The 27,680-nt window shown below is 44.7% G+C and overlaps 1 protein-coding gene across 2 annotated transcripts in view; it reads right to left on the bottom strand.

Annotated features, from left to right (window-relative positions):
* Positions 1–5,276: 5,276 nt before the first annotated feature.
* Positions 5,277–27,680, bottom strand: part of LOC115656348 (quinone oxidoreductase-like protein 2) — a 30,651-nt gene continuing 8,247 nt past the window's right edge. The window contains exons 7-10 of one of the 2 annotated variants that reach the window (XM_030572927.1): positions 23,739–23,820; positions 12,724–12,905; positions 11,665–11,893; positions 5,277–7,005 (exon numbers count right to left, since the gene is read on the bottom strand). In XM_030572927.1, the coding sequence (XP_030428787.1) occupies positions 6,937–7,005; positions 11,665–11,893; positions 12,724–12,905; positions 23,739–23,820 (562 nt within the window). In that variant the 3' untranslated portion in view covers positions 5,277–6,936. Of the gene's footprint in view, positions 7,006–9,755; positions 10,336–11,664; positions 11,894–12,723; positions 12,906–23,738; positions 23,821–27,680 lie in introns of those variants that run through there. The other variant, XM_030572925.1, reaches the window with a different exon arrangement.

Here is a 27,680-nt window from a genome sequence, read left to right on the forward strand (position 1 = left end):
GAGCCCAGGCTCTAGGACCCTGCAAGATGGGAGGGTCCAAGACCTCAGGCTGCAGTCCAAGCCCAAACATCTACATCATACTTAAACAGCCCCTTAGCCTGAGGCCCATGAGCCCAAGTCAGCTGGCTCAGGCCAGCTGCCGGTGTCTAACTTCAGTGTAGACATGCCCTTAGAGCTCTGAGCAAGGAGCTGAGGAAATTGAACACCAAAGGCATAAACAAATCCACAAATAATGTTCAAGTCAATAAGAGTGTCTGAAATCTTCAGGGGCATGATAATTTATTTCTACAGCTGGTTTAAAAAGTTCATCACAGCAGAAGCAAATTGGAAAAAGGCCAGAACAAATGAAAAGAAGCAGAGAGTTGAGATAAAAGCAGAGGAGAGATTGGGGTTTGCCACTCATGCTTATCCACCTGTGTCCTGCAAGGCTAACTTGCAAGTTGCTAGAATTCCTTTCTGCATTACAAAATCATCACATCACGACAGAACATCCAGTGGCAATATAAACATCAGGGCAAGTTATTGTGTACTAACCTCTCTAAGGTGACTCTGATACATTATAGTTGTTGGCATATTTAAAAATGTGCCCTGCCGCACAAACTCAATATGTCATGAATTCAGTAGTGTCTTGGCTTTTCAATCATCACAGCATAACCGTATGGATCCAGATCCTCAGCCAGTGGAAACTGACTTCAATGGAGCTACTCCACATTACACCAGGTAAGGATCTGGCCCAAGATCTCAGTACAGAAGGTTTTAATCTGATTAAATTAAGGCAGGTGACAATCCCATCAGATACAATCATAAAGACCATAGTGGTAAAAAGAGAATTGTAAACTGCCCAGAGGAGAGATGGGAAAAGACACAAAATAATGTGAGGCAGTGCTGCATTGACTTCAACACAGAGTTACACCAGCAGGGGATCTGGTCCCTGTCTACAGTTCCAGCTACAACCAACCTTAAGAACACACAGTTCAGAGCTGGAATTTGCACTCCTACTGCTGAATTTTTAATGAAAACACACACTTCAGTTCATCGGCCCTGCAAAACACAAAGCATTTTGTATCTACTCTACTATGCTTACTGAAATTAAAAGGCTTCCTGTTAGGCAAAAAGAAAAGTCAAGGGACCTTGACTACAGAGCATCCATTATTCAAAGCTTTATCCATTATTCAAAGTTTTGCTGAAATCTGATTGTGGGCTTGAAAGGAAAAAAATCACAGAAGTTTTCTAGTCCATGCTCAGTTTACTTCCAGCTCGATTTTTTCCTAATTACACGTATCAAAGCTCTGGACATTTTGGAAGATCAGAAGAAAATGTTCACCCTGCCTGACAAAGCTCCCTGGTAGCAGCTATAGATTTTTATTTCAGTGCTGCAAAGGTGTGCCTTTCCCTAAAGCACACTCCTTTTCCATTGGCTTTGTGTGAAGGGGTTGATGATACTTGATGATAGGGTGACCAGATGTCCTGATTTTATAGGGACAGTCCCGATTTTTGGATCTTTCTCTTACATAGGCTCCTATTACCCCCCACCCCGTCCCGATTTTTCACATTTGCTGTCTGGTCACCCTACTTGATGAGAGGGTGGCATTGGAGTAATTGGATGCCTTACCAACCTTTGCCATGTGAGGTTATTTACCTTTGTAACTCTGAGTTAAGAGACAGACTGAGGCCAGGAAATAAAGCTCCATTTCTTGCAGCAGGCCTGGGTGCCACATCTTTAATAGGTGGTGTCACAGCTAAACTAAGGATCAGATTTCAAGAGGGCTTTGCACGCAGAGGCTCCTGTTTCGATGCTCCACACCTACCATCCTAAGCTCTATTGACAATCAGGCCCCAGCTGCAGGTGCTGAGTACTTGGAAATCCAGCCTCCCATCTTGCACAAAGACGGAGAGATAGGGAGAGAGGACAGGGCAAGCATTCTGAATCTCCTGAGAGGTACGTCCTATAGGACGCATTGTGTCAGCAAGTCCTCCAGGGCTTTCTGGTCACACAGCCCCTTTTCCACAGGCTGTCTGGGAAACAATCCATGGAGATCCTTCTGACTTATCCTGTCAAGGAATGGATGGAGTTGCTGGCAAGACCCTCCAATCCCATAGATATTGGTACATATACCCAGAAGGGCAGGGTCTCTGTTCTATGCCCCAACCCTCCCTATTCCCTCCGGCAGGGATCACTGCTCCCGAGACTCTCTGCTGTCACCTAGGCTCAGACTTTCCTTCAGAGGGTTCAGAGGAGGAATCAGCCTGATCTTGCATGGGGAAATCATGGGGGAAGGGCCCTCAAATCCCCTAAGCTGCAGATCCCACCCATGAGAAGATCACACTTATGGGGCTTCTGCAGAATCAGCATGAAGCAGAACATTGTGCCATAGGGTCAACTCATCCCTCCCCTCCCCACACGCAGGCTTCTCTGGATAAACAGATTTGCCTGTTTCACCCTGGCAATAGGAGAAGAGATCAGGGGAACAATCTGCCCCCTAGTGTTTGTGAAAAATATTGAATGAAAAGACCTGGAGACCGTAATCCTGTATCCCCGATCTAATGGAGTGTACAGTACACCTATACACCTCCCCATTTCTGATCTGAAGTGAAGGGACTACTGCTAAGCCACAAAAGGAAGTTCAGCCTCAAACACATTCAGTCCTTAGCCTCTGCACACACCCCTGCCAGCAAGGCAGCTAAACTGTGATGCTGACGTTTGTTCATTGGGCCTGGACTGAGTTCACTAGCCAGATTCCAGAGGGAAATGACTGTTACTGCTGACCCACCTATGCTTGCTAACCCTCCCGGATTGTCCTGGAGTCTCCAGGAATTAAAGATTAATCTTTAATTAAAGATAATGTCATGTTATGAAACCTCCATGAATTTGTTCAACCAAAGTTGGTAACCCTAGACCCAGGACCCATTCAGACTGGCCAGCTAGAGGGGACTGGATGTGTATTCTATTTGCTAGCCCCCAAACAAACTATATCCCCAATCCTGCAATCTGATCAGCAGATAGACAGACAGACCCTTATGCACACACAGGCCGAGGAGCAGGGCCACTGAAGTCCAGGGGGTTCCACACAGACTTGGCTGTCCACTCTCGTGGATCAGATTGCAGGATGAGGACCCATACTATGCTCAGTCTCCAAATATAAACTATACTAATATCACCTATTTTAATAACTCAATGCAGAAGCACTTTAAGTCCACTGTAAAATATTACAACATTTCAGAAAGGGGTCTTTTGCCAAAAGTAACATTTTATTTTTCTTTAATATACATTTTTCTAATATCTTTACAATTAGGACTAACTGTAAAAAAATAATCTAATTCAGTTCTTGGCAAATTCACACACGGGAAAAAAATTTCTTTTCAATTCTCTCCTTACAATACTTTGATTCAAGACATGTGATAAATACATGTACAGAATGAAATTTACAGTCATTATGAAGAGTTAATTAACAGTCCTTAAACCCATTGTGTTTGGTCAGCTATTGGAAGAAATAGGAAAGAGAGGGAGAACTGTTGTGCCCCATAAAGGTTTAATCACAGAACTAGATGTTATTTGAATGGGGGGCTAATGGAAGCAAAAAGCTAACAGCTCTGGCTAGACACAGTCATACCTTCCTATACAACTCAATCTTGATCTGCAGCACCCTGTGATTCCAGTGTTGAGTCTCCATACACTTCTATAGATGCAACACAGCTCTGAATTGCAGTGCAGCCCTGTATTGCTAACCTTGGGCTCCTCTTAAGTCAGGATTCCCAATGATGCAGGGGACAAAAGTTCATTTCATCTAAGTGGAATTTGAAGCAGGGGTTCCAGAGATGAAACACTAGTTGAGTTACCGACTTTTCCACCCAGCCTCCTGTGCCAAGATCACTGGACTTTGTTTTCTCACACTGGCACTTGGTGCTGCTCTCTTTGCTCAATGACTCCCATACATTCTCCTAATCCCTAGTTTCACTTCTCCCGTATGGGACACCTCGCTAATTCTTTCCAAGGATCAAGAGACTTGCAAAGATGATCATTTTTTAAAGAAGCTTTTGATCAGTTTTGGACATGATCAGAATTAATACAAAATAATTCACTTCCACCTGTCCAATAAGGCCCCTATCAAGAACTGCAGGAGAGAGACAAAGCAGTCAGTCTTTAGCCCCTTCTTCCCCCACCCCTCCCCCAACCTCCCATGGATGGGGAGGGGATTAGAAACATCATAGCTAATCTCATCTTTCATTTAAAAATAGTTTGTCCTTCTTCTTTGCAAAGGTCTCTGAAAATAGCCACAGATTCCAAGGTCAGATGGGACCACTGGGATCTTCTAGTCTGGCTTCCGGTATAACACAGGCCATAGACCTTCCCTGAAATACTTCCTGTTTGAACAATAGCGTCTCTCTCGGAAAAATACCTCATCTTGATTTAAAAACTCAGTGATGGGGAATTACCGGCAGCCTTGGTAAATTGTTCCAATGATTGTTAGTCCCTGTTGCTGCTAAAAATGTGCCATTCTCAGTCTGAATTTGTCTAGCTTCAAGGCGGGCAGTGATTTATCCTAATAATCATGGATGTTCACTCCAATCCCCACTCCCCCAACACACACACACAGCCCCCCATGCCTGGCGTTTGGGGTTGCTGAAACCCCAAGGCCCCGCTCTCTCAGTTTCTGGAAGGACTCAGAACCAATTAATGACCTGGGGAGAGGAGGCCGTGCTGCCCTGACTGCTGCCATCGCCGCCAACTCTCTTCCCAGCAGCTGGCTGCTGCTGAGCTAGCTCCTTCCTCTGCGTAGAAGCCATTGTGATGTGTCTGAGGACAACCCAACAGCCCAAGAGGCAGCGCCATCAACCACAGGAGCAAGTCCACAGAACTCCTCTATTCTAATGCTGGCTCTGACCCAGACACAGGCCCCAATTCTGCAAAGCACCTAAGCAGGTGCGTAACTGAAGTGGTCCCATTAACTTTAAGAGGATACATGGAATTAAGCGTGGGCTTCCTTGCTTGGCTGCATTGAGGCTGTGGTTTCTGCATCTCTAAAGTGGATCCTATTTAGCTACCACTCACTGATGGTGTAACAATGAATGTTTGTAAAGTGCTGTAAGCAGAATGCACACAAAGAACACCAAAGGCAGCATGTTTAAAACAAAAGGAAGTATTTCTTCCCACAACACAGAGTCAACCTGTGGAACTCCTTTCCAGAAGACGTTGTGAAGGTCAAGAATATATCAGGGTTCAAAAAAGAACTATTTAAATTCATGGAGGATAGGTCCATCAATGGCTATTAGCCAGGATGGACAGGGATGGTGTCCCTAGTCTCTGTTTGCCAGAAGCTAGGAATGGGCGACAGGGGATAGATCACGTGATGTTTACTTGTTCAGTTCATTCACTCTGAAGCACCTGGCATTGGCCACTATCAGAAAACAGGACCCTGGGCTAGATGGACCTTTGGTATGGCCATTCTTATGTTTGTGGTCCCCAGTCCTACAGCTTAGATTCACAGACTCTGAGATTAGAAGGGACCATCAGGACCACCTACTCTGAAGCTTATTTGAACAAGCTGTCATTTGCAGAACTTTTCTAACTGTTCACAACTATGTAGGACACTAACAAGCAACCAAGACACCAGCCTCCTGCAGCAGGAAGCTGGTAGCAATCTGAGGAATCAGCCATGTTTTAAGGAGTGAAACACTTTTACAGGCTCCTCCAAATTACTGGACAGAAGCCAGGGTAGCTGGTCATCGCTCCACAGCAGCAAAGACGAGAGCAAGGTAGCCTGGTCTCCACAGCCACAGCAAAGTCATGTTAAGAAAACCAGAAGGCTTATTGTACATTTAGAAAGCGCTCCAGTCTGATGGAAGTTCTGAGGCATACAGATTTGGACTGCAAGTCAGAGCAGTGTGGAGGAATTTAGGTATTGTCACATCAAATAGTTCTACCAGAGCACGTTCAGCAGGATGTGATGGGTCCAGCTCTTTTCAGGCAGGCTCGAGAGAGCCAATGGTGTTTGTTAACAGTGTCTCAGACTGAAGTCTCTCCTGTTCGCAGCGACTCTCACCAAGGTCATCATCTGTGTAATTGCACCTCTTGGGACCAAGCTGAGCTTACACAGGAGTCAGGGATAAAGTCTTTTGTGCCACATGCAAGTGGCTGGGTAAAGCAATTATTGGGGGGTTGTTTGGTTCTTCTGATGCAATGCCAGCCAGTGGTTAAGGCAGAGCAACAGGAGATATGGACCAATGGCTGGTTATACCGTTGCAAAAGCTGTGCCCCCACCTCATATTTTTACATGTCTCTTCATTTCAACTCTAACCCTCACCCTACACTACTTGGTTCTAGCTGACTGTTTTGTAATGGCTACACACAAAAGTGCCGCTATATCACAACCAACAGCAACTCCTCTCAAAGAGTGGGTGGAGCACTGACTGGCCTCACGGCACTAATTCTCCTCCTCATTTCCAGCTCTTAAATTGCATTACAAGAAGCTAAAAACACTTTGCTTATGTGGAAAGGTCACGTCAGGAAAGTCATGACACAAAGTGTCTGACTGCAATTAAAAACTCATGGCTGACCTGGAGATTTAAGGAGATTTCCCAGTGGTGATTCCTTTAGAGAGAGTCTGGTTTACTTTTGTATTAATTGCACTGCTCTGCAACTATTCTCCCTCTTCCCATCACAGTGAAAGCTTGTCTCCCCTAGGACTTCTTGCATTGTTTGTCTAGCGTCAGTGCAACTCCACCAGTTCTAGAAATGGGCACAAGTATTTATACTATCATGTCCTCTAACCCTAAGCAGGAGCCCGTAGCCCTCTACATTAATGGTGGTGGTAAACAAATCATGCAAGAAATCATAGGGAAGACGCAACTTGGCTGTCTGCATCCATAAGCCAGAAGAATGATTCTGCTGATTAGTCCAACGGCAGCAGGAGCTGTGTCCTGAGGAAACAGCCTGATTTATTTAATTGAGATGACGATCTTTCCTGTTGACTTGCGTTGGGTTACACGGCTAAAGGCTTCATTCACCTGCAAGCACAAAACCTCAGTTGTTTATACAAAAGGGCACATCCATCTACGCAAACACACACACACACACATACACACTCTCTCTCTCTCTCTCTCCTGCAAGTGTTCATTACTACTGTAGGCCCCTTAATTTACATTCTCTACAGTAATTTCTAGAGGGCAGATGTATTTGGCCAAATTTTTAGGAGTGGCCTTTAAAAATCACCCTGCGACTGTGTGTGTGTATAAAGATTTGGGGCACATGAAAACTTGGATTTGTGCTGCAGGAAAAACAATCATGCACAAGGATTTCAGGAGCAGTTTTAGAGGCCAGGGTTGGAACACTTTAAAAATCTGACCTAGTGACTTTACCACTGTCACATTCTGGAATGCAATCCAGGTCAGCGAGGGGCTGTGTCAGCAGCTGCCCTACAACCTTGGTTGCCTCATGATGTTTTGCTGTTGTAGCTCCCAACCTGGGCTGCCCACAAACAGCATGCAAGTCACACCCTAAATGTCTGTGTATAGCTGCGGCCCTGGCCAAGCAGCTCTGACCCCAGCAGCCTGTCAGCACACATCGGTCACACTCTGGCTTCCACCAGCCTGGGTTAGTACCTGCAGGGTGACCGCAGCACACTACCAGTCCTGAGTTTCCCCACAAAACTTTGTTCTGCACTGTCCAGCCCTCTCCTGGACAGTCCAGATATTAAGATTCGCTGCTCCTGTAAAGAGTCAATATTCAACCGTTACAGTTCTGTTTAAACACAGCACTGGATGGGTGTAGATTAAAAAATAAAAAGTTTATTTACAAAAGAAGATAGGACTTTAAGTGAATTCAAGTATAAGAGATGAAGTTAGAAATGGGTACAAGCAAATAAAAGTGAAATTGCAGCTAAACATTTAAAACCTAATCTAGCAAGTTTCGATTCAAGGCTTTGTTCAAATGACCTCTCTCTCTCTCACACACACACACCCCTCCTTCCCGCAAGATGGGAACCGACCATTTCCTTGGTCATGATCTCTCTCCAAGGCCCAGAGGTGCTGGAGCCTTTGTCTTCTCAAGTGAAAGAGAGATATCGTGGGGTTCTCTGCCCCTCTCTTGTATAGTCCAGTGAACCTCTGATGCAGTTTTCAGAAGGTTATCCTTCAAAGTAAAGTTTATTCATGCAGTAAAGAAGGTGACATAGAAGTTGGTGGTGAAGGAGGCTCCGTGCCTTTTTTCTCCTCTCCTGTGTTTGCTGAAGTGCAAATTTGCTTTGCGGCCTGCCATGTCCCCCTTTTACTGACTCAAGGACTCTGTTTACTACTTATCTGTATATTATACACATTCCTTTGTTTAGGACAGACCTACTTAACAACCGTTGCCTAGGCTGTGTGGGAATGAACCTGTGCTAATAATGTCACAGAGGGAGATGTCATTACTTTGCACAGAATGTTGCTACATACATTTCACCATGATAATATTGACCAGTGAGTTATTAGTTTTCCAGTGATACCTTAAAAGGCATATTTTGTACAAAGATTATTACAAGAATGTGAAGCATGTGAATAGAGGGGTGCTTTTGGTCACAAGCACAGAACCATGCACCTCTTTACCCCCATGCATACCCCCAATTAAAATCATTACCCACAAAAAAATGGAAATTCACAGAGATCAAATTTTCCTACCCACTCACAATGGGGTAGTATTAGAGACATCCAAAGGCTTAATCCTTTACCAGGTGGGTTAATTTCTCTATCAGCCATTTTCAACTATTGCAAGGTGAAGATAGAGTCAGTACCAGTTTCGTTCATCATGCTAAGGAGTTTGGCCAGAATGGCCCTCAGGGTACCTGGTGCTCTCTTATCAGCTCATAACAATGTTACTCAGATTGGTCTCTGCAAAAAGTCTGACACTGAAAATATCAGAGATTGTTATTGCCAGTAGCATTTCCCAGAATTTCCTCGTCAGTCTTGTTGCCACTGACCCATCATCTATGAGGAACAGATGTCTGGTTTAGGTGGCTAACGTTCTCTTTAGGTTTGAGATGTAATTATGTGTGTCTGTGTCACGCTATGAATAGTGGAATTTAAATGCAATCAGATTGTTACTTTAAAGTACAATAGGTGGTAGCTGTGATCCGGAGGGCCCCCTACACCATAATTCACATCAGACCTGACACACTCATTGCTCCAACACACTGTTGTCATAATCTATATCTAAGAGGTGTCATGTAAGGTATCATACACAAACTTATAAAATACTGGTCACTAGTAATATTGTGCGGTGCATGTACAGGCAGTGTATAAAGAATTAAAGAATCAGTGCCGGAAATATGTTCGTAGAATGTGGCTGGGAAACAGTGCATAAGCCTAGCCTGTCCTAGACAAAGGAATGTTGTTTTAGTCGCTTGACTCTGTCACCAGTGTAAATTGAGCAAGACGAAGTCAGAAACAATGGAAGTAGATTTACATGGAAGGTAAACAAAGCCATCAAACTAGCAAATGGGAGAGAGGACTTCTTATGAATCAGGGCAGTGGAGGCTGTACCCCTAGGAAGCCTTCCTGCCTCTTGAAACAGAGACAACGGATTTTGAAAAATATAAGCTGAAACAGTAAAAAAATTTTGGCATTCAGCACCTGAGGGACATAAGAGGCCAGAACTCTTGATGTCTGAGGAAAGGCAGATCCCTCAACTGAACGAGTTGAAGTCTCTGGGAACTGACTATAGGTGAGAAACCTGCTTTGCAAAAGATTGTAACTTGCTGAAGTTAAGTTTTAGTCACTAGAAAGTGTGTTTTGTTTGTAACTTTTCATGTTTCTTTCCCTCTTACTTGAAATCATTTAAACCTATGTTCTTTGTTAATAAACTTATTCTTGTTTTATTACAAAACCATCTCAGTGCTGTGTAGTGAAGTGAAGATTACATCTTCAGCTAATCTAACACGCTGCAGTATGCTCTGTCTCTCTGGAGGCAGTGAACTTAACAACTTCTATGAGAGAGACTGAACAGTATGGAAGGATGTCTCTGGGGAACTGAGGCTCACTGATTAACCAGCAAGACAAGGTTTGGACTGGCAGAGTCCTGAAGAGTTTGCTGGCAAGGCAGACAAGGTGGCGTGCCAAAGAGCTGACACATGACTTATTAGCAGCAAAGCTCACTCTTGCTGAGGCAGAGCAGTGACCGAGTGGCTCACAGGTCTGGGTGACCTGAACAACTCATCACTGCAGTGCACTTTGTTCTGCAGGAACAAACAGCTCAGTATTTGTATTGGAATTTGCTCTTCATGGGCTTTTTGCCTCAGGGATCCATTTATGAGGCTGAAATAACACAAGAGCTGACCATCTCATGGCACTTCCATTATCCAGGAACTGAAATGTGAGAAAATTAATAACCAATGTGTAATACTGACTCCTCTAATGCAGGGGTTCTCAACCTTTTTCCTTCTGAGGCCCCCTCAACATGCTATAAAAACTCCATGACACACCTGTGCCACAATAACTGGTTTTCTGTATATAAAAGCCAGGGCTGGAGTTAGGGGGTAGCAAGCAGGACAACTGCCTGGGGCTCCATGCCACAGGGGTCCCCGTGAAGCTACATTGCTCAAGTTTCGGCTTCAGCCCTGGGTAATGGGGCTCACGGCCCCGGGCTTCAGCCCTATGCGGTGAGGCTTTGGCTTTCTGCCCTGGGCCCCAGCAAGTCTAATGCTGACCATGGTTGGAGGACCCACCTGAGACCTGCTAGAGGCCCCCAGGGGACCCTGGACCCCAGGTTGAGAACCACTGATCTAATAGCTCCCAGAGTGAAAGGTGTAAATTAAGACATAGCTGCATCCCCCAATTCACCGTTAAAAAAAAAAAAATTACCCCATTGTATTACTGCCTCTTAAATTGTAAGGTTTTTGTGAAAGGAGCTGTCATTTTTACAGCTCTATACCATGGCTAGCGCAAGGGGGGGCCAACCTGGCTTTTCCAAAACATAAATACTAAATCATCATCATACATATTGGAGACATTTAAAGCCAATAACACTGGAATGAAGCAGGCAAAAAAAGAGAGGGGAGAGGGGCGGGATTTCTTAAAGAACTAGGGTTCTGTGCCGTGTTTGAAACTGGAGGGTGTTTTGTACAAATCAGAGGGAATTCACCGCACACAAAATTCACTCAGACATAAAACTTAATTATAAACAAAGCAATCCTGAGCGCTTGACACTGCATAAGGTCATCACAGTTTATGAATATACGCATGCCAAGGTTTTAATTTAATCAACGGCAGCATTTACTTCCTGTAGTGATGACAGGCTCTTGGCGGATACTGGAGTTTAGAGTTAGTTCTGAGGCACAGATCAAACACATATGTCTCCTAGTTGTAACTCATATTTCTCCCTCCCTAAAAGGTACAGGGGCATAGGTGCTGGAATGAGGGGCGCTGGGGGGGGGAGAGGAAGGAGTGGCTGCATCCCCTGGCTTGAAGTGGTTTCCATTACGAACAGGATTTACAGTTTGGTTCAATGGCTCTCAGCATCCCCACTATACAAATTGTTCCAGTGTCCTTGTACAGGGGCTCAAGCTTTGGGACTTCCCATCCCCCAGGGGAGTGGTGATAGCAGCCCACCAGATTAGACAGCTTCTTCCTTCTATTCAGCCTCTCTCACAGAACTGTGAATCCTGCCAATGAGTGGCATCTTGGGCAGCACTTTACCTCTTCCAGGTTGAAGACCGCACCCACATGAGGTTGGATCCGTCTTTCTTGGCAGTACCAAAGAGCAGAGGAGACGGATGACGAAAAAACAGGAAAGTCCTCTTCCCGGTATCGACCCCAGAACACTCCCAAGGCAGACACATTCTTCAGAAGCAGCAGGTTGGCTGGGACAGAGGGGATTGCTCCTCCAGCAAAACCCACCACCACAATCCTGCCCTCCCAAGCCAAACTGCAAGGGGAAGGGAAAGGAGATGTATTTAATGAGGAAGAGCAAGCATAGGGTAAAATCATGATTGCACTGGGGAAAAGCAGGAGCCTTTTCTTCAGTGGGACCAGAGTTTGGTCCTTAATGAAACACTCTCAAACTGAATACTAGAGTGTTAGCTCAGTGAAGAGAGGACTTTTTCACTGAATCAACTGCAGGTAGGATCTCATCAAAATTTGTCAACTAAAAGAGGAGCATCTGGGCTAACTGTTTCCAAGTTTGAGCACTTGCTGGTGGCCTGCAGACAGCTGGCTGGTCACATGATGCTGACTGGTCCATGTTGTTTCTAGCTTTTACATTGAATTAAGGACAGGTGAAAACACACTAAATATTTTCCTACTGTTAACTTTTCCAGGTGAGCAGTTACTGTAGTTGACACAGGTACATGCTGTGATTGCCAGTGAGGGTTATTCACAAAGTTCTCTCTTTATTAAGTTTCAGAACCTCAGCTCTAGCTAGTACTTGCATGGGACCTCCTAGGGAAACTGGCTCTGCATGAACTGGTTCTTATAATTAATCAGAGACACTTTCTCCCAGTCAGTACTGAACCAATGCCCCAGCATGGCACCCCTCTTTCTAATTACATATGAAAAAATCAAGGCCCTAAACATCTGTGGTCTGTAAAGAGCGAGCATGGGAGTTATGCCCAAACTCCTGCTTGCAGAATTACATTCTGGTGGCTCCCTACATTCCCTTGAAGTTTCAACTGGATCCTTCTGAAGCATGGAGACCACATATTTCACACCCCTAATGCACGTCACTTCGAACGCAACTGGAATCATATTTCAACTCACCTCTGTAACGCCTCCTTGAAGATGTCCCCTCCAACAGCGTCAAGAACTACATTGACCCCCCTGTTATCTGTAAGCTTCTTCACCTCCTCCTTTAGGCTCCCTTGGATGTAATTCACGCTGTGGGCTGCACCCTTCTGCAGGGCCAGGTTGCATTTGTGATCACTTCCAGCTGCTGCTATCACCTGAAAACAAAGGAGGAGCCAGTGTTACAGTCTGAGCTTTCATGGTGAAAGAGAGTGTGAGCTCTTCCAGGCAGGGACCGTCTTTTTGTTCTGTGTTTGTACAGTGCCTAGCACAATGGGGTCTGAGGCTCCTAGGCACTATGATAATACAAATAAAATAAAATAAAATAAAATAAAATAAAGGCATCTCTGCTCAGAGTAATACAATAGGTGCCTTAGCACGTTACCATAATTATTACAGAACCAACAACTTAAATAAAAGCTCTATAGTAATGTATCTTCTATGTCAATGTCTCAAAAAATGCTTAACACATTTAAAATGCTATACAAAAACTGTATCTATATCACTGTACCATTCACTGAAGAACAGCCGCTGCTGGGATGGAACACAGCAGCTGTTGAACAACACACAGCAGCACTACATAATAACTTAAGGCAGAAAGAGAAGACCAGTCCTGTCTGCAACTGAAACTGCAGGGAAATTTAGGGTATGTCTACACTACCCGCCGGATTGGCAGGCAGCAATCGATCCAGCAGGGGTCGATTTATCGTGTCTATTCTAGACGCGATAAATCGATCCCCGAGCGCTCGCCCGTTGACTCCTGTACTCCACCGCTGCGAGAGGTGCAGGTGGAGTCGACCAGGGAGCAGCAGCAGTTGACTCACCGTGGACACAAAGACATCACGGTAAGTCGATCTAAGTACGTGGACTTCAGCTACATTATTCACGTAGCTGAAGTTGCATAACTTAGATCGATCCCCTACAGTGTAGACCAGGCCTTAGAGAGACTGCATTTACCAAAACCGGTCTCTGGTCTGGGTTTAAGCCTAGTACTCTTACCAAATGAGCCATGGGATTTTTAACATACCCCAGGGGATCTGGAGGAGTTTTACATCCCTAGTAGTATAATGGTCTCCCCCTGAGTGAAATCCTACCAGCCACTGAATTACTTGCTCCAGATTTCTCCAATCAGAATCTGTGCTTTGTGGGAGCTCTATCACACAGCAAACCATTTGAACCGGAGATATTTCTGCCTTGTCACTTTGTGCAGGTCTTTTTACTGTGGGGTGTTCTACTTATAATAGTAATAAAAAAACAAGTAGCATCTCTGTAAAAAACCCTAGCAGTATACTATTTCCTAACCTGATTTATACTGTGATGGTTGGAACAAATCCATCTCTTATTCCCGTAAACATCAAACACTATTTTCCCTTAGATCTACACTGGTTTGACTCTAAAGGCTGAAATTTTCAAATGGACCTAGTGGCTTAGGAGCCTAAGTCCCATTGACTCGCAAAAAGAATTAGGCTCATAAGCACCTAAATCACTTTTTAAAATGGGACTCAGAAGCCTAAGTCACTTGAGCGCCTTTGAAAATATTTCCCCTCTATCTCCCACTTGGATAAGAGCTCCATTCTGCACTGGAAAGAATCAAGGGAAATGATGGGGATCCACAACAGAGCCCATAGCAGGAGCACAGGGAAGGCAGGTGTTTCATGAGGGGAAAGTGTAAGTGAGAGAGAGTCAGACAGTGAGGCCTGGTCTACACTACGCGTTTAAACCGATTTAACCCTGCACCCGTCCACATGAGGCCTTTTATATCAATATAAAGGGCTCTTTAAACCGGTTTCTGTACTCCTCCCCAAGGACAGGAGTAGCGCTGAAATCGGTATTGCCATGTCGGATTAGGGTTAGTGTGGCCACAAATTGACGGTATTGGCCTCCAGGCGGTATCCCACAGTGCACCACTGTGACCACTCTGGAAAGCAATCTGAACTCAGATGCACTGGCCAGGCAGACAGGAAAAGCCCCGCGAACTTTTGAATTTCATTTCCTGTTTGGCCAGCGTGGAGAGCTCACCAGCACAGGTAACAATGCAGTCTCCTGAGAATCAAAAAAGAGCTCCAGCATGGACCACACGGGAGGTACTGGATCTGATCGCTGTATGGGGAGAGGATTCAATGCTGACAGAACTCTGTTTCAAAAGACTAAATAAAAAACCCTTTGAAAAAATTTCCAAGGGCATGATGGAGAAAGGCCACACCAGGGACTCAGTGCAGTGCCGTGTGAAAGTTAAGGAGCTCAGACAAGCCTACCAGAAAACCAAAGAAGCAAACGGAAGGCCTGGGGCAGGGCCGAAAACATGCCGCTTCTACGCTGAGCTGCATGCAATTCTAGGGGGGTCCACTACCACTACCCCACCCCTGTCCATGGATTCCGAGGTGGGGGGTGGTAATCTCAGCCACGGCTGAGGATTCTGCGGACGGGGAAGATGAGGAAGAAGAGGAGGATGAGCTTGCAGAGAGGACACAGCACTCCATTCTCCCCAATGGCCAGGAGCTTTTTCTCACCCAGACAGAATTACCCTCCTAGCCCTCCAAAGACACTAGCCCAGACAATGAAGCCATGGAAGCGACCTCTGGTGAGTGCACCTTTGTAAATATAAAACACGGTTTAAAAGCAAGCATTTTTTAATGATTAATTTGCCCTGTTGACTTGGGATGCATTCACGGCCAATACAGTTATTGGAAAAGTCTGTTAACATGTCTGGGGATGGAGCAGAAATCCTCCAGGGACATCTCCATGAAGCTCTCCTGGAGGTACTCCAAAAGCCTTTGCAGAAGGTTTCTGGGCAGGGCAACCTTATTCCGTCCTCCATGGTAGGACACTTGACCACGCCATGCATGTAGCAAGTAATCTGGTATCATTGCATGACAAAGCCTAGCTGCGTATGGTCCCGGTGATTGCTGGCATTCAAGCAACATCCATTCTTTATCTCGCTGTGTTATCCTCAGGAGAGTGATATCGTTCATGGTAACCTGGTTGAAATTCAGGAATTTAATTAAGGGGACAGAGATGGCCATTCCTACTGGGCTGTTTGCCTGTTGCTTAAAAGAAATCCTTCCTTGCAAGTAGCCAAGCAGGGGGGGAAGGAGGGGAAATGGCGCTGAGCTTTTTTGCGTTTGGCTATCAGGGATCTTCCCTGCTACCAGCTATGTGGTGGGGGGGGGGGGAAAGAGAGGTGTTTAGCAGTGATCTTCCATGATACCTGCAACGCGGTGGGGGAAAGGGTAAACCGATCATCCCAGAGAATTGAATTGGGGTGGGGGGGTTCTGCTGCTGCATGTTAACAGGAAAGAAGCAGCACTGAATGGGATTTACTTGGTATTTGGGAAAGGAGGGCACTGTGTATATGAAGGCTGCAGAAGCCGAAAGACAATGGCTTACCATGGACACATGCAAGCTGAATTCTGCTGCCTGGACCTGCGTCTGTGATCTCTAACACCAGAGCCGCAGGCACTCAATATTAAGATGCAAAATGTGACCTTGTAGTGAAATCACATGTGCTATGTAAGCTGAATAGTGTTGTTCACCGTGAAAGAGAATAAGTATTGTTCCGTAAAATGTATCTTTTTAAATACTTCTCTCCCTTTTTTCCCTCCCTCATGCAGCTGCAAATTTTTCAAGCCTCCCTACTCCATCCCGAAGGCTAGCTCAGATAAGGCGGTGGAAAAAAAAAGACGTGAGACGAAATGTTCTTGGAAATCATGGAAGTGTGAAAGTCACTAATAGCCCCCCTTAACAGTTTATAAGCAGCCAGTAGGAAGAAGCAGAAGCCTCACGGACACAGTACCCTAAACTTTTGAACTGTCTCCTCTTATCAGTTTTCAGGCAGTTAAAGCTGGTTCTTAGCCAGTTTTTGCTGAGCAGATTGCAAAAGTACAGGGTTTGTTAACCACCAATCAAATGCTAGCACGACCGAAGCCTGTGTGTGAGCATGTATAAAAAATTCTTGATTTTTGTACTAAGTAAAGTTTTTTGTACCAAGGTACAAGGCTCTCCTTTCTTCTGCAAAATAAAGCATCTTTTCCTTATCCCTGTCAGGCTGTTATTGGCTCTCAGCTAGGCAGACCTGATATTTCGGTAACAGTTTCTGGCATCCCAGATGGGACCCTCCTAGCTCGGACATCGGACTCCGGATGGCTGCGGCGAACTAGGAGCGGCGCCATAGGGGTGTTTAGCCCCTCTTCCTCACTCCGCCACAGCCCCTGGGGTTTGTGCTCCGATAAGGTGAGCCCTAATAGCATAAGGAAATGTTATCTGGTTCTGGTTCTGTTCTGTTTAACCGGTTACTGTTGTTTTTTTGCTCTGTTCATTTGGGTGTTAGGTGTGTGGGCGGAACTGAACCTCTCGTTCGTAATTCCTCAGGGTGGAAGCCATTGCATGCGATGAAACTCTGACGTCGAATTAAAATCCTTCTGTCCCGTCCCCTGTAGTGGTCAGTGTATAAAAGTAAAAAAACCTGAATTAGACCGTAATTCCCTCTGCTCTCTATGTAATTCTCTGTTCTGTTTAAGTGTCAGAAGACAGATGGGTGGGTCTCTGAATAAACCTTCTAAGGACAGTCCTTTGAATTATATGTTAAGTAAATGGCCTTTACCTGGTGTTCAAAAAAAAAAAGTCAAAAAAAAAATTTAAATAGTTAAACGGCAATGGGCCATGTGGTTTTGTCCAGGTAGCAAGCCTTACAAGGAAGGACTCGGGTAGTCTTGTAAGTAAAAATGTTTAAGGGAAGAGACCAGGAAGGGTGGGGGCTAGTTAAAAAGCCCACCCTCCTAGCTAAACTGGCAGTGGAACAAGTTGGTGCCCATGGAAGGGACGGTTCAGCAAAAAAAGCAGGATCGGGCCCAGGCGGGCAGGCAACAGACAGAGAGACTGAAAAACAGGTTGGAAAATTTTGAGAGTGTAATAAAAAAAAAGTAAGTAAATGTAAGCATGGGAATTTCAAATACCCAGGACAATACTTAAAATGGTCATTTAAGTTAATAAAAATGGCTGTTGGAAAACAAGCAAGTAATTTAAGGAAGAGTGAGAAGTTAACTCTGTAGTTGCTGAAAAAAACAGCAGTTAAACTTTGTAAAAATGCTAAAAAAAGTTCTTGGTGTCTTTAAAATGTTTGTAAATAAATTCAGGCAAAAAAGTTATTAAATTGCAATCATTTGGCTATAAACAATTTAGTTAAATTAGCTAAAAAATGTATACAGTGCTATGTAATTAAAATTTTATTAGGCTCTAAGGGGCACTATAAGTAGTAATGTTTTCTTTCAATGTTTAAAGCAAAAGTTATAAGTAAAAAGCAATCAAAATTCTAATAAAGTTAATTATGTCCCTTTTAAAGTAAAAATCTTTAAGCTGTAAATAGCTTTAAATCCAAAAGCAAGCCAAAAAGCATCTGTATTAATGCAAATTATCTAACTAATAAAGAAGTAAAAGCCACTGAAACCTGGGCTGCCTATAAAACAAATACAAAAAAATATGGGGTAATTCCTCTGTTTTGCCTAAAATCAATAAAAGTATTTATATATTTTAAGCAATAATTAACTGCCCAGGAGGATAAACCTCTGATTTTTTTTTTGTCTTTCAAATAATCAGAGAAAACTGATGCCAGCTGAACAGCATTTAATGTACTATGCATTTACTGGCACAATAAAAATTATGTTTTGTGTTCTATGTTCTGTTTTGTGGTGTTTGTCTTGTGGCTAAAATTGTTGTGTTTAATATTTTCATAAAATAGTCTAATTTAAAATCAAACAAAAAAGTTAAATGCAAATACTTGTTTTATTCAACTTAAAATACAAAGTATTTAAATAAATCAAAACAATGTAATATACTAAAGTATAACACATTTGCTTAAGTAAAAAGAAAAAACTTCATTGGCCAAATTATTAATTAAAAAAATTGTTGTTAAAATTTGCATACCAACAGTCTTTAAAAGCAAGAACATAAAAAGTTAACCCACTCCCCATATTGTACATGGGATCCTTCTGGCTACCTCAGATTTCTAGCCAGAGGGCTGGGGATGGTAAAAAGCTATTAAACTAAAAGTTGTATTATGTAAACTCCTCAAAGTGGGTGCGCTTGTCCTGACTTGTTGCTCCAAAGCTCTGTAATAAAATTATTTAGTAAAAGGGTATATATAGCATACATTAAATAATAAAACTAATGTACTGTATAATAGCAATGTTTATGTATTCATTATTAAAAAAAAGTGTATCAGTAAAAAGTCAAAGTTTCCTCTGTAGGTTAAAAAAAGCCAAAAAAAACCCAAAAAACAAAAAAATTAACTAAAAAAAATAGCTAGTATGCTCAAGCTAAAAATAAAACACTAACTCCATTCAGAAACACTCCTCACAGCTAAGACTTGGCGGACAACAAAAAGCGGGGGCTTGAATGTGCCCAAGCAGCTATGAGATCTGTAAAACACTGCCAGGCACTAATAAAATGTGTTAGGTTTCCTCTCTCACAGGTAAAGCAGCGCTACCCAAAAGCCCTAGCAGCCCTGCCACTCCTTAAAATAAAAAAACTAAATCTACGTAAAGGTCCACCAACGAAAGACTGCTTTGGCTCCATGCTAAAAAGGCCCTTATTCAGTTCTGCTAACTACTAACACCGCTGTAAAGTGCCAAAGACTGACTGACTGAGCCCATTATTCTCACTGCAAAAAGACCTCTCCACCTTGGGAGAATTCTCCTACTAATAATTAGCCTATTCCTCTTTCTAGCTCTGCTGTGCCTTCTGGACAACAAAAAAACAAAAAACAAAAAACAAAAAAAAAAAAACACCAAGGTAATGTGCTAGTAACCTCTCCCTTGTCCACTAACAAACCTACTGTGCCTTCGGATTTTTCTAAAAAAATCAAAACCATTACAGAATAATATGCTGGTAACCTCTCCCCTGTAAAATGGTGAACCATGATTTTTTTTTTTTTTGAAACAAACACTCACTCCACTAAAATTGCCAAAGTCCCGGAATTCCTAACTAAAAAACATATTAAAAACTAATCCCAGTAAAAACACAAAAAATTATACACTGGCAAAAAAAAATTTGTAAAACCCATGCTTGGGAATGTTGTATTAATTAAATTTTGGGGTTTGTTCTACAGGCTGCGCCCTGTGTTCTAAATAAATCCTTCAGCATGTATTGCTCTCCCTAATTAAATTTTAAACAACAGGTACCAAAGGCACCTTGTTGCCCCTGCCATCTCCCCCATTACCCTGTAATACACCTCCTCCTAGGCTATTAATGTTAATGCCTTTTTAAAATATCAAAAATAGTTAAATAACAAATATAATATAATACTACACCAAAAAAATATTAAATATAACTAAGGCTGAAAAGGCATTACAGTAAAATCTAGTATGTTTAAAAATTCAAAATTTTGTAAATAACCAGCTAATGGCCATTCAAAATAATCTTAAACACCAGACTTGGCCCACTGCCCTTACAAACACATCAAAAATACCATCTAATCTGTGGTCATAAAAACATACTTGGACACTTTCTGGATAAAAGTATAAACATTCACAGTGCTCCTTGCAAGCATTTGGACCGGTTAGGGGAGTGTGGGCTCCCACATACCGAATCCTAACAAGTCCATAAAAAAAATGCATATAAAACTAAATTAGTCACCAAAACATTTAAAAAATTAGACCACCTAGTATACCTAACTAATTTATAGTCAGTGCCCCAATCCCTTAGTTGCCAGACAAACAAAATTCCACTCTTTTGTCCGTACACTCATTCCTGGGTGGGGGGTGGCTAAGCTCAAAAAAGCAGTTATAAATATTTCTGCAAACTTAAAAAAACAGCTAATGCATCAATAGACACTTTTCAAAAGTTGCAACAAAAAATTAATAAAGTAGCAAAAATAACTTTGCAAAATACACGTGTGCTAGATGTCATGAATGCTAAGTTAGGAAAGGCTTGTGCTTGCATAAAAAAATGCTGTTTTTATGTTAATCACTCTGGTTTAATTAAAAAAAATTTTACAAGCTATTAATAATGCTGCTGTTGTTTTCCATGCTGTGTCTCTTAATCACACCTTTAGTTTTAAAAACCTCCTCCCAGATCTTGGGTCATAGTTTACTGGCCTCTTCTGTACAGTTGTTAAATAAAATATTTTCTTTCTGTTTTTCTTATGTATTGTTTGGGTAGTAATGCAATGTGCAAAATGTCTCTGTAATGCTGTGACTTAGGGACTCTGCTGCCCATACAAAAGACCAGTATCTATCCCTCCAGCTTAATCGCAAATTACATAACGGGCCTGACAATCTGACAACCCAGATTGTCAGACCCGAAGGGGGAACTGTGAAAGTTACTAATAGCTTTGTTATTGGCTCTCAGCTAGGCAGACCCGATATTTCAGTAACAGAAGTGACCCGCAATGAAAGAACTCATCTGAATGAGTGGAAGGACGTGGTATCAAATTACAGGAAAGATGCCAGTGAATGTGAGGACAAGAGGGACCAATGTGAGGATAGGAGGGACGCTTGAGATGAGAGGTGGCAACAGGAAGATCAGAGGTGTAAGCAGGAAGATCAGCGGTGGCGGGATGCAACGCTGGGTCTGCTGCGTGATCAAACTGACATCCTCCGACACCTGGTGGAGCTTCAGGAACAGCAGCAGGGTCACAGAGTGCCGCTGCAGCCCGTGTAACCACCCTCATCCCTCACCATGTTTCATACCCTCCTCACCCAGACGTGTAAGAATGCGTTGGGGGAAGCTCCGTGCACCCACCCACTCCACCCCCGTGGACAGCCCAACCAAAAGGCTGTCATTACTTTGAAATTTTTTTAGTGGCCTTTTCCTTCCCTCCTATCCTCCTCCCAAACCACACCTGGGCTACCTTGTCAGTTCTCTCCCTCTTTTTACAATTAATTAATAAAGAATACATGATTTTCAAATGACAGTGACTTTATTTCCTTAAACAAGTTGTAATCTAAGGGAGAGGGTGGGTTGCTTACAGGGGATGAGTCAATCAAGGGGGGGGGTCATCAAGGGGAAACAAACACAGCAGTCACACCGTACCCTGGCCCATGATGAAACTCGTTTTCAAAACTTCTCTGATGCACATCGCTTCCTGGTGTGCTCTTCTAATCGCCCTGGTGTCTGGCTGTGCGTAATCAGCGGCCAGGTGATTTGCCTCAGCCTCCCACCCCCCCATAAAGGTCTTCCCCTTACTCTCACAGAGACTGTGGAGCACACAGCAAGCAGCAATAACAATGGGGACATTGGTTTGGCTGAGGCCTGAGTGAGTCAGTAATGTGCGCCAGTGCACCTTTAAACGGCCAAATGCAAATTCTACCACCATTCTGCACTTGCTCAGCCTATAGTTGAACAACTCCTGACAACTGTCCAGGCTGTCTGTGTATGGCTTCATGAGCCATGGCATCAAGGGGTAGGCTGGATCCCCCAGGATAACTATAGGCATATCAACATCCCCAAATGTTATTTTCTGGTCTGGGAAGTAATTCCCTTGCTGCAGCCGTTTAAACAGAGCAGTGTTACTGAAGACGTGAGCATCATGAACCGTTCCTGGCCATCCCACGTGGATGTTGGTGAAACATCCCTTGTGATCCACCAGTGCTTGCAGCACCAATGAAAAGTACCCCTTGCGGTTTATGTACTGGGTGCCCTGGTGCTCCAGTGCCAAGACAGGGATATGGGTTCAATCTGTCGCCCCACCACAGTTAGGGAATCCCATTGCAGCAAAGCCATCCACTATGACCTGCACGTTTCCCAGAGTCACAACCTTTCATAGCAGCAGCTTAATGATTGCTTTGGCTACTTGCATCACAGCAGCCCCCACAGCAGATTTTCCCACTCCAAATTGATTCCCGACTGACCAGTAGCTGTCTGGCATTGCAAGCTTCCAGAGGGCTATTGCCACTCGCTTCTCAACTGTGAGGGCTGCTCTCATCTTGGCATTCTGGCTTTTCACGGCAGGGGAAAGCAAGTCACAAAGTTCCATGAAAGTGCCCTAACGCACACAAAAGTTTCGCAGCCACTGCGAATTGTCCCAAACCTGCAAAACTATGCGGTCCCACCAGTCTATGCTTGTTTCCCGGGCCCAAAATCGGTGTTCAATGGCTAGAACCTGCCCCATTAACAGCAGGATCTCCAAAGCGCAGGGGCCCACAGTTTGAGAAAATTCTGTGTCCATGTCCTCATCGCTCTCGTCACCGCGCTGCCGTAGCCGCCTCCTCCTTGCCTGGCTTTGCAGGTCCTGGTTCAGCATAGACTGCACGAGAATGCGCGAGGTGTTTACAACGTACACGATTGCGGTCTTGATCTGAGCAGGGTCCACGCTTGCTGTGCTATGGCGTTTACACAGTTCACCCAGGAAAAAAGGTGCGAAACGGTTGTCTGCTGCTCTCACGGAGGGAGCGGTGAGGCTGTACCCAGAACCACCCACGACAATGTTTTTTGCCCCATCAGGCACTGGGATCTCAACCCAGAATTCCAAGGGGTGGGGGAGACTGCAGGAACTATGGGATAGCTACGGGATAGCTACCCACAGTGCAACGCTCTGGAAATCAATGCTAGCCTCGGTATATGGATGCACACCGCCGAATTAATGCGCTTAGTATGGCTGCGTGCACTCGATTTTATATAATCTGTTTTACAAAACCGGTTTATGTAAAATCGAAATAATCCTGTAGTGCAGACGTACCCTGAGAGAGAGAGACAGAGCCTGAGAGATGGAGTCTAGTCTACTGGATTACCAGCCCCTCTGATTTTACTAATCTCCTGGGTTCTATTCGCCGCTCTGCCAATAATTCATTGACACACCTTGGGAAACTCCCAACCTCCACATCCTTTAGTATGCACATCTTGAAAATGAAGAATAATACTTGCCTACTTTGTTAAATTTAATTCATTAGTGTTTGGAAAGGTCTTTGAATGCTCAGATGGAGCATGCTACAAAAAGGCACGGCATTACTACAGTGGGACGCATATAGAATACAGATTCATTTGAAAAAGGGAAATACCTTTGCCTTGAGAACATTAGCAGCCACATCGATAGCAGCAAGTCCCGTGGCCCCAGCAGCTGCTGTCACTAAAACCGTTTCCCTAAGACGGAGACAGAGAGACTGAAATGAACAGAGCTTCCCGCCCAACAGAAAAGCATTGCACTCCTGCAAACAATTCACAGTTTCCCATTTCTTTTGAAGATGCAAGATCTCCTTGATCAGCTTAAAAAGACTCCAGCAACTGATTACCCCATGATCCATTTCAATAGTAAGAATTTTCCCCATCTTAAATGGTATTCTCTTTCCCAGAATCTTTTCCAATGGCATGAGTACGGGGAGCTTGACTTTTCTCAAACACCAATTCATACCCGGGTGAAACTAATCACCCTATCCCCAGTCATGTGTGAATCTTTTATATTCCAAAGTGAAGTGATCTGATAAGAGAATATCTGCTGGTTTTCAGTGACTGTACAAGTAGATATACATTTACTCCACTTCAGGTGTAACAGCAAACCAGGGCTTTTGCCTGGACTGAAGCACAGCTGGAGCACAGCTCCAAAGCCCTGCAGCAAACTGTGCTGTTTGCAGAGTTGGGGCAGGAATGTAGTTACCTACACTGTGGGGAGAGGACGTTTTTTCTGTTAAGCACAAGAGTTGTCTCTGGATGCTGTTCTTAGCTCTGCCACAGACATCCTGTGTCAATGTGGGCAAGTCAGTTCTCTCTCTTGCTTTGTTCTCTTCATCTATAAAATGCCAGCAATGCTCATGTGCCTCACAGGGGAGTTTGGAGGCCCAATTCAAACATGTTTGTAAAGAGCTCTGAGATTGTCCGGGGGGTGGGGGGGGGATGTCAGTTTAAAGCATTTTAGTTCAGCTGCTGGAAAGGCAAACCCACTATCAGTCTCCCTATTCCATACACACTCTAAAACCTCTGCAGGGCACTTGCTGAACTTCCAAATCCCAATCCAGCAGTAAAAAAATTCCCAAACAGGCTCCTTTGCTCCCAAAGGGACCAATGTTTCCCTTAAGACCTACCTGTAACAGTACAAGCCTACTTATCCAAAAGGAGAGCTATTGTCTTAGGATAAATTAGCAGAGCAATGCATGGCATGCACAGGTATTGGGCAGCAAGGCTAATTTTCAGCTAAACAACAGGTTGGACTTGGACACAATTTGCCTGCCTAGGATACAGCACAACCCTACCAGCTATTTCACAGCAATATGCAGTGTTTTCTGGGGCTTATAAAAATCAGTCTGTTCAGCAGGCTCACCTTTTTGTCAAGAGCATCACAAGGGTATAAAATCCTTTTTTAAATATGTAATTTTAAATTGTTGAAAAGCTATCAATGCGTTTGTGTACTTTCAGTTTACAAAAGCACCCCTCATGCAGGCTATGAGCTTTGAACAATTTTAAAGTAACACATACAGTTTATCGACTAGTGTATTGCCTTTTCAAGGTGACCATCTTCCATTTGGGTACCCCATTACCATAGTATCTGAGCCCCTCCCATACATCGGTCAATATTATTACTTATATATGACATCTCTCTGAAGTAGAGAATAAGCCCCATTTTACAGATTGGGAAACGGAGGGACAAAGATTAAGTAACTTGCCCAAGGTGACACAGTCAGTCTGTCACAGAGAAAAAACTGACCCACCTCACCCGTAGGTCCCAGTACAGTGTTAAACATGAAACTATCATTTCTCCATAAAAGTAAAGGTACCATCAATATCTGTGACGGATTTCCCGCTATATGAACCCAGGACTCCTTACACCTCCATACTCCCAGACCACCAAGCCTTTCCAGCATGTCCCATGTCAGCCTGGAAGGGTCTCCCCTCTACTACTGAACTATGCATCACTGCCCTTATAATCAGCCACCACAGACAAAACCCTGAAACACAGACTGGGACTCAAAGCCTAGCATAGTGCGCCCTCCACTGAGCGCACCCCATGAAACCAGACAGCAGCAGAATCTCCCGAGGGAAGCAGCAGACATGGGACATTTAAAAAAAACACTAGACAAAGTACTGGAAAATATACTGTAAAGCAGGGGTCAGCAACCTGGGGCACGCGTGCCAAACCTGGCACACGAGCCGATTTTGAGCAGCACGCAGCCGCCTGCCGCGTTTCTGGCCCCCAGCCCCACTCAGCGCCGCCACCCACCCGTCTCCCCTGCGGGAGCAGGAGGCAGAAGCTTGGTTCTGCGGCAGCCAAGCTTCCCCCTCCCCCGCATCTTCCTCCAAGGTGGTGCTTTCCTGACCTGCCCCCTCTCCTGCGCCAATCAGTTGATGGCCCTAGCAAGGGGGAGGGGGAAGAGCAGCAGCATGTAGGCAGCTCCCTAGAGGCAGAGACAGGTGGGGATGGAGCCTTGGGGAAGGGTATGGAACAGGGCACCACCCTTCCAGCCCCCTGCCATGAGCTGCTCAGGGCAGGGGGCTGGGAGCACCCACACGAGCCGAGCACCGCAGCCCTTTGCCCTGACCCCCCCCACATTCAGCCCTCTGCCCTGCATCCCCCCCACACCCTTCAGCCCTCTGCCCTGACCACCAAACACACACCCAGCCTTCTGCCCTGCACCCCCCACACACTCAGCTTTATGTCCTGCAGCCCCCATGCCCCCAGCCTTCTGCCCTGCACATGCCCCAGCCCTGACCCCCACACACACACTCAGCTTTATGCCCTGCAGCCCCCATGCCCCCCAGTCCTCTGCCCTGACCCTTGAACCCCCTCACACATCCAGCCTTCTGCCCTGCATCCCCACAGCCCCATCCCTCTGCCGAGCCCCCACACACACCCATCCCTCTGCCCAGCACCCCCACAGCCCCATCCCTCTGCCCTGTACCCCCCCACACACATTCAGCCTTCTGCCCTGTACCCCACCACATACCCAGCCCTTTGCCCTGACCCTTGAACCCTCCCACATATTCAGCCTCTGCCCTGCACCTCACCACACACCCAGCCCTTTTCCCTGACCCTTGAACCCCCCCACACACCCAGCCTTCTGCCTTGACCCCCCCACACACACACTCAGCCCTCTGCCCTACACCCCCCACACACCATAGCCCTCTTCCCTAACCCCTGAACCTCCCCCACCCAGATCTGGGGGTCCCGGCCACAGGCCCTGCTCAGCCCGCTGCCGGCCTAGGTGAACAGAACCCCAGGCTGGCAGCGAGCTGAGCAGGCTGGCGGTGTAAGATAAGCACTAATATAATTTTAAATGATGCTTCTTAAACATTTTGAAAACCTTGTTTACTTTACATACAATAGTTTAGTTATATAATATAGACTTATAGAAAGAGACCTTCTAAAAGAGTTAAAATGTATTACCGGCACGCGAAACCTTAAATTAGAGTGAATAAATGAAGACTTGGCACAGCACTTCTGAAAAGTTGCCGACCCCTGCTGTAAAGAATAGATCTGCCCTAGCTGGGAGGGGTAGGGAGATGGGCTGTCTGTCAGAACAGGTCATTTCCATCCCTAGCAGCTATTATTCTATCCTAGTATTTTCCCACAAAATACTGACGGAAGCAGATCTGAGTCTTTTCTTTTTTTCAAGAGCGTTGTCCTCAAAGTGGATTCAGCATCCAGTTCTGCAAAAAAAACGAAGAGTACTTGTAGCACCTTTAGAGACTAACACATTTATTTGGGCATAAGCTTTCATGAGCTGAAAGCCACTTCATCGGATTAGCCCAAAAACGTTTATGCCCAATTAAACATGCTAGTCTCTAAGGTGCCACAAGTACTCCTGTTCTTTTTCCTGATACTCACTAACACGGTTGCTACTCTGAAACCTGTCATCCAGTTCTGGTTTACTTTGTGGTTCTCACTCTCGGTGTGGACAGTGACACTTAACAAAACAACACATCTTCACCCATACACACAATGCCCATTAATTTGCACTATACTCTTGTCAAACTCATTGCAAATCAGAGGCCAGGGAAACAGAGCAGCCTCA

This window comes from Gopherus evgoodei, chromosome 8, assembly GCF_007399415.2.
Source record: "Gopherus evgoodei ecotype Sinaloan lineage chromosome 8, rGopEvg1_v1.p, whole genome shotgun sequence".
Classification (NCBI taxonomy): domain Eukaryota; kingdom Metazoa; phylum Chordata; order Testudines; family Testudinidae; genus Gopherus; species Gopherus evgoodei.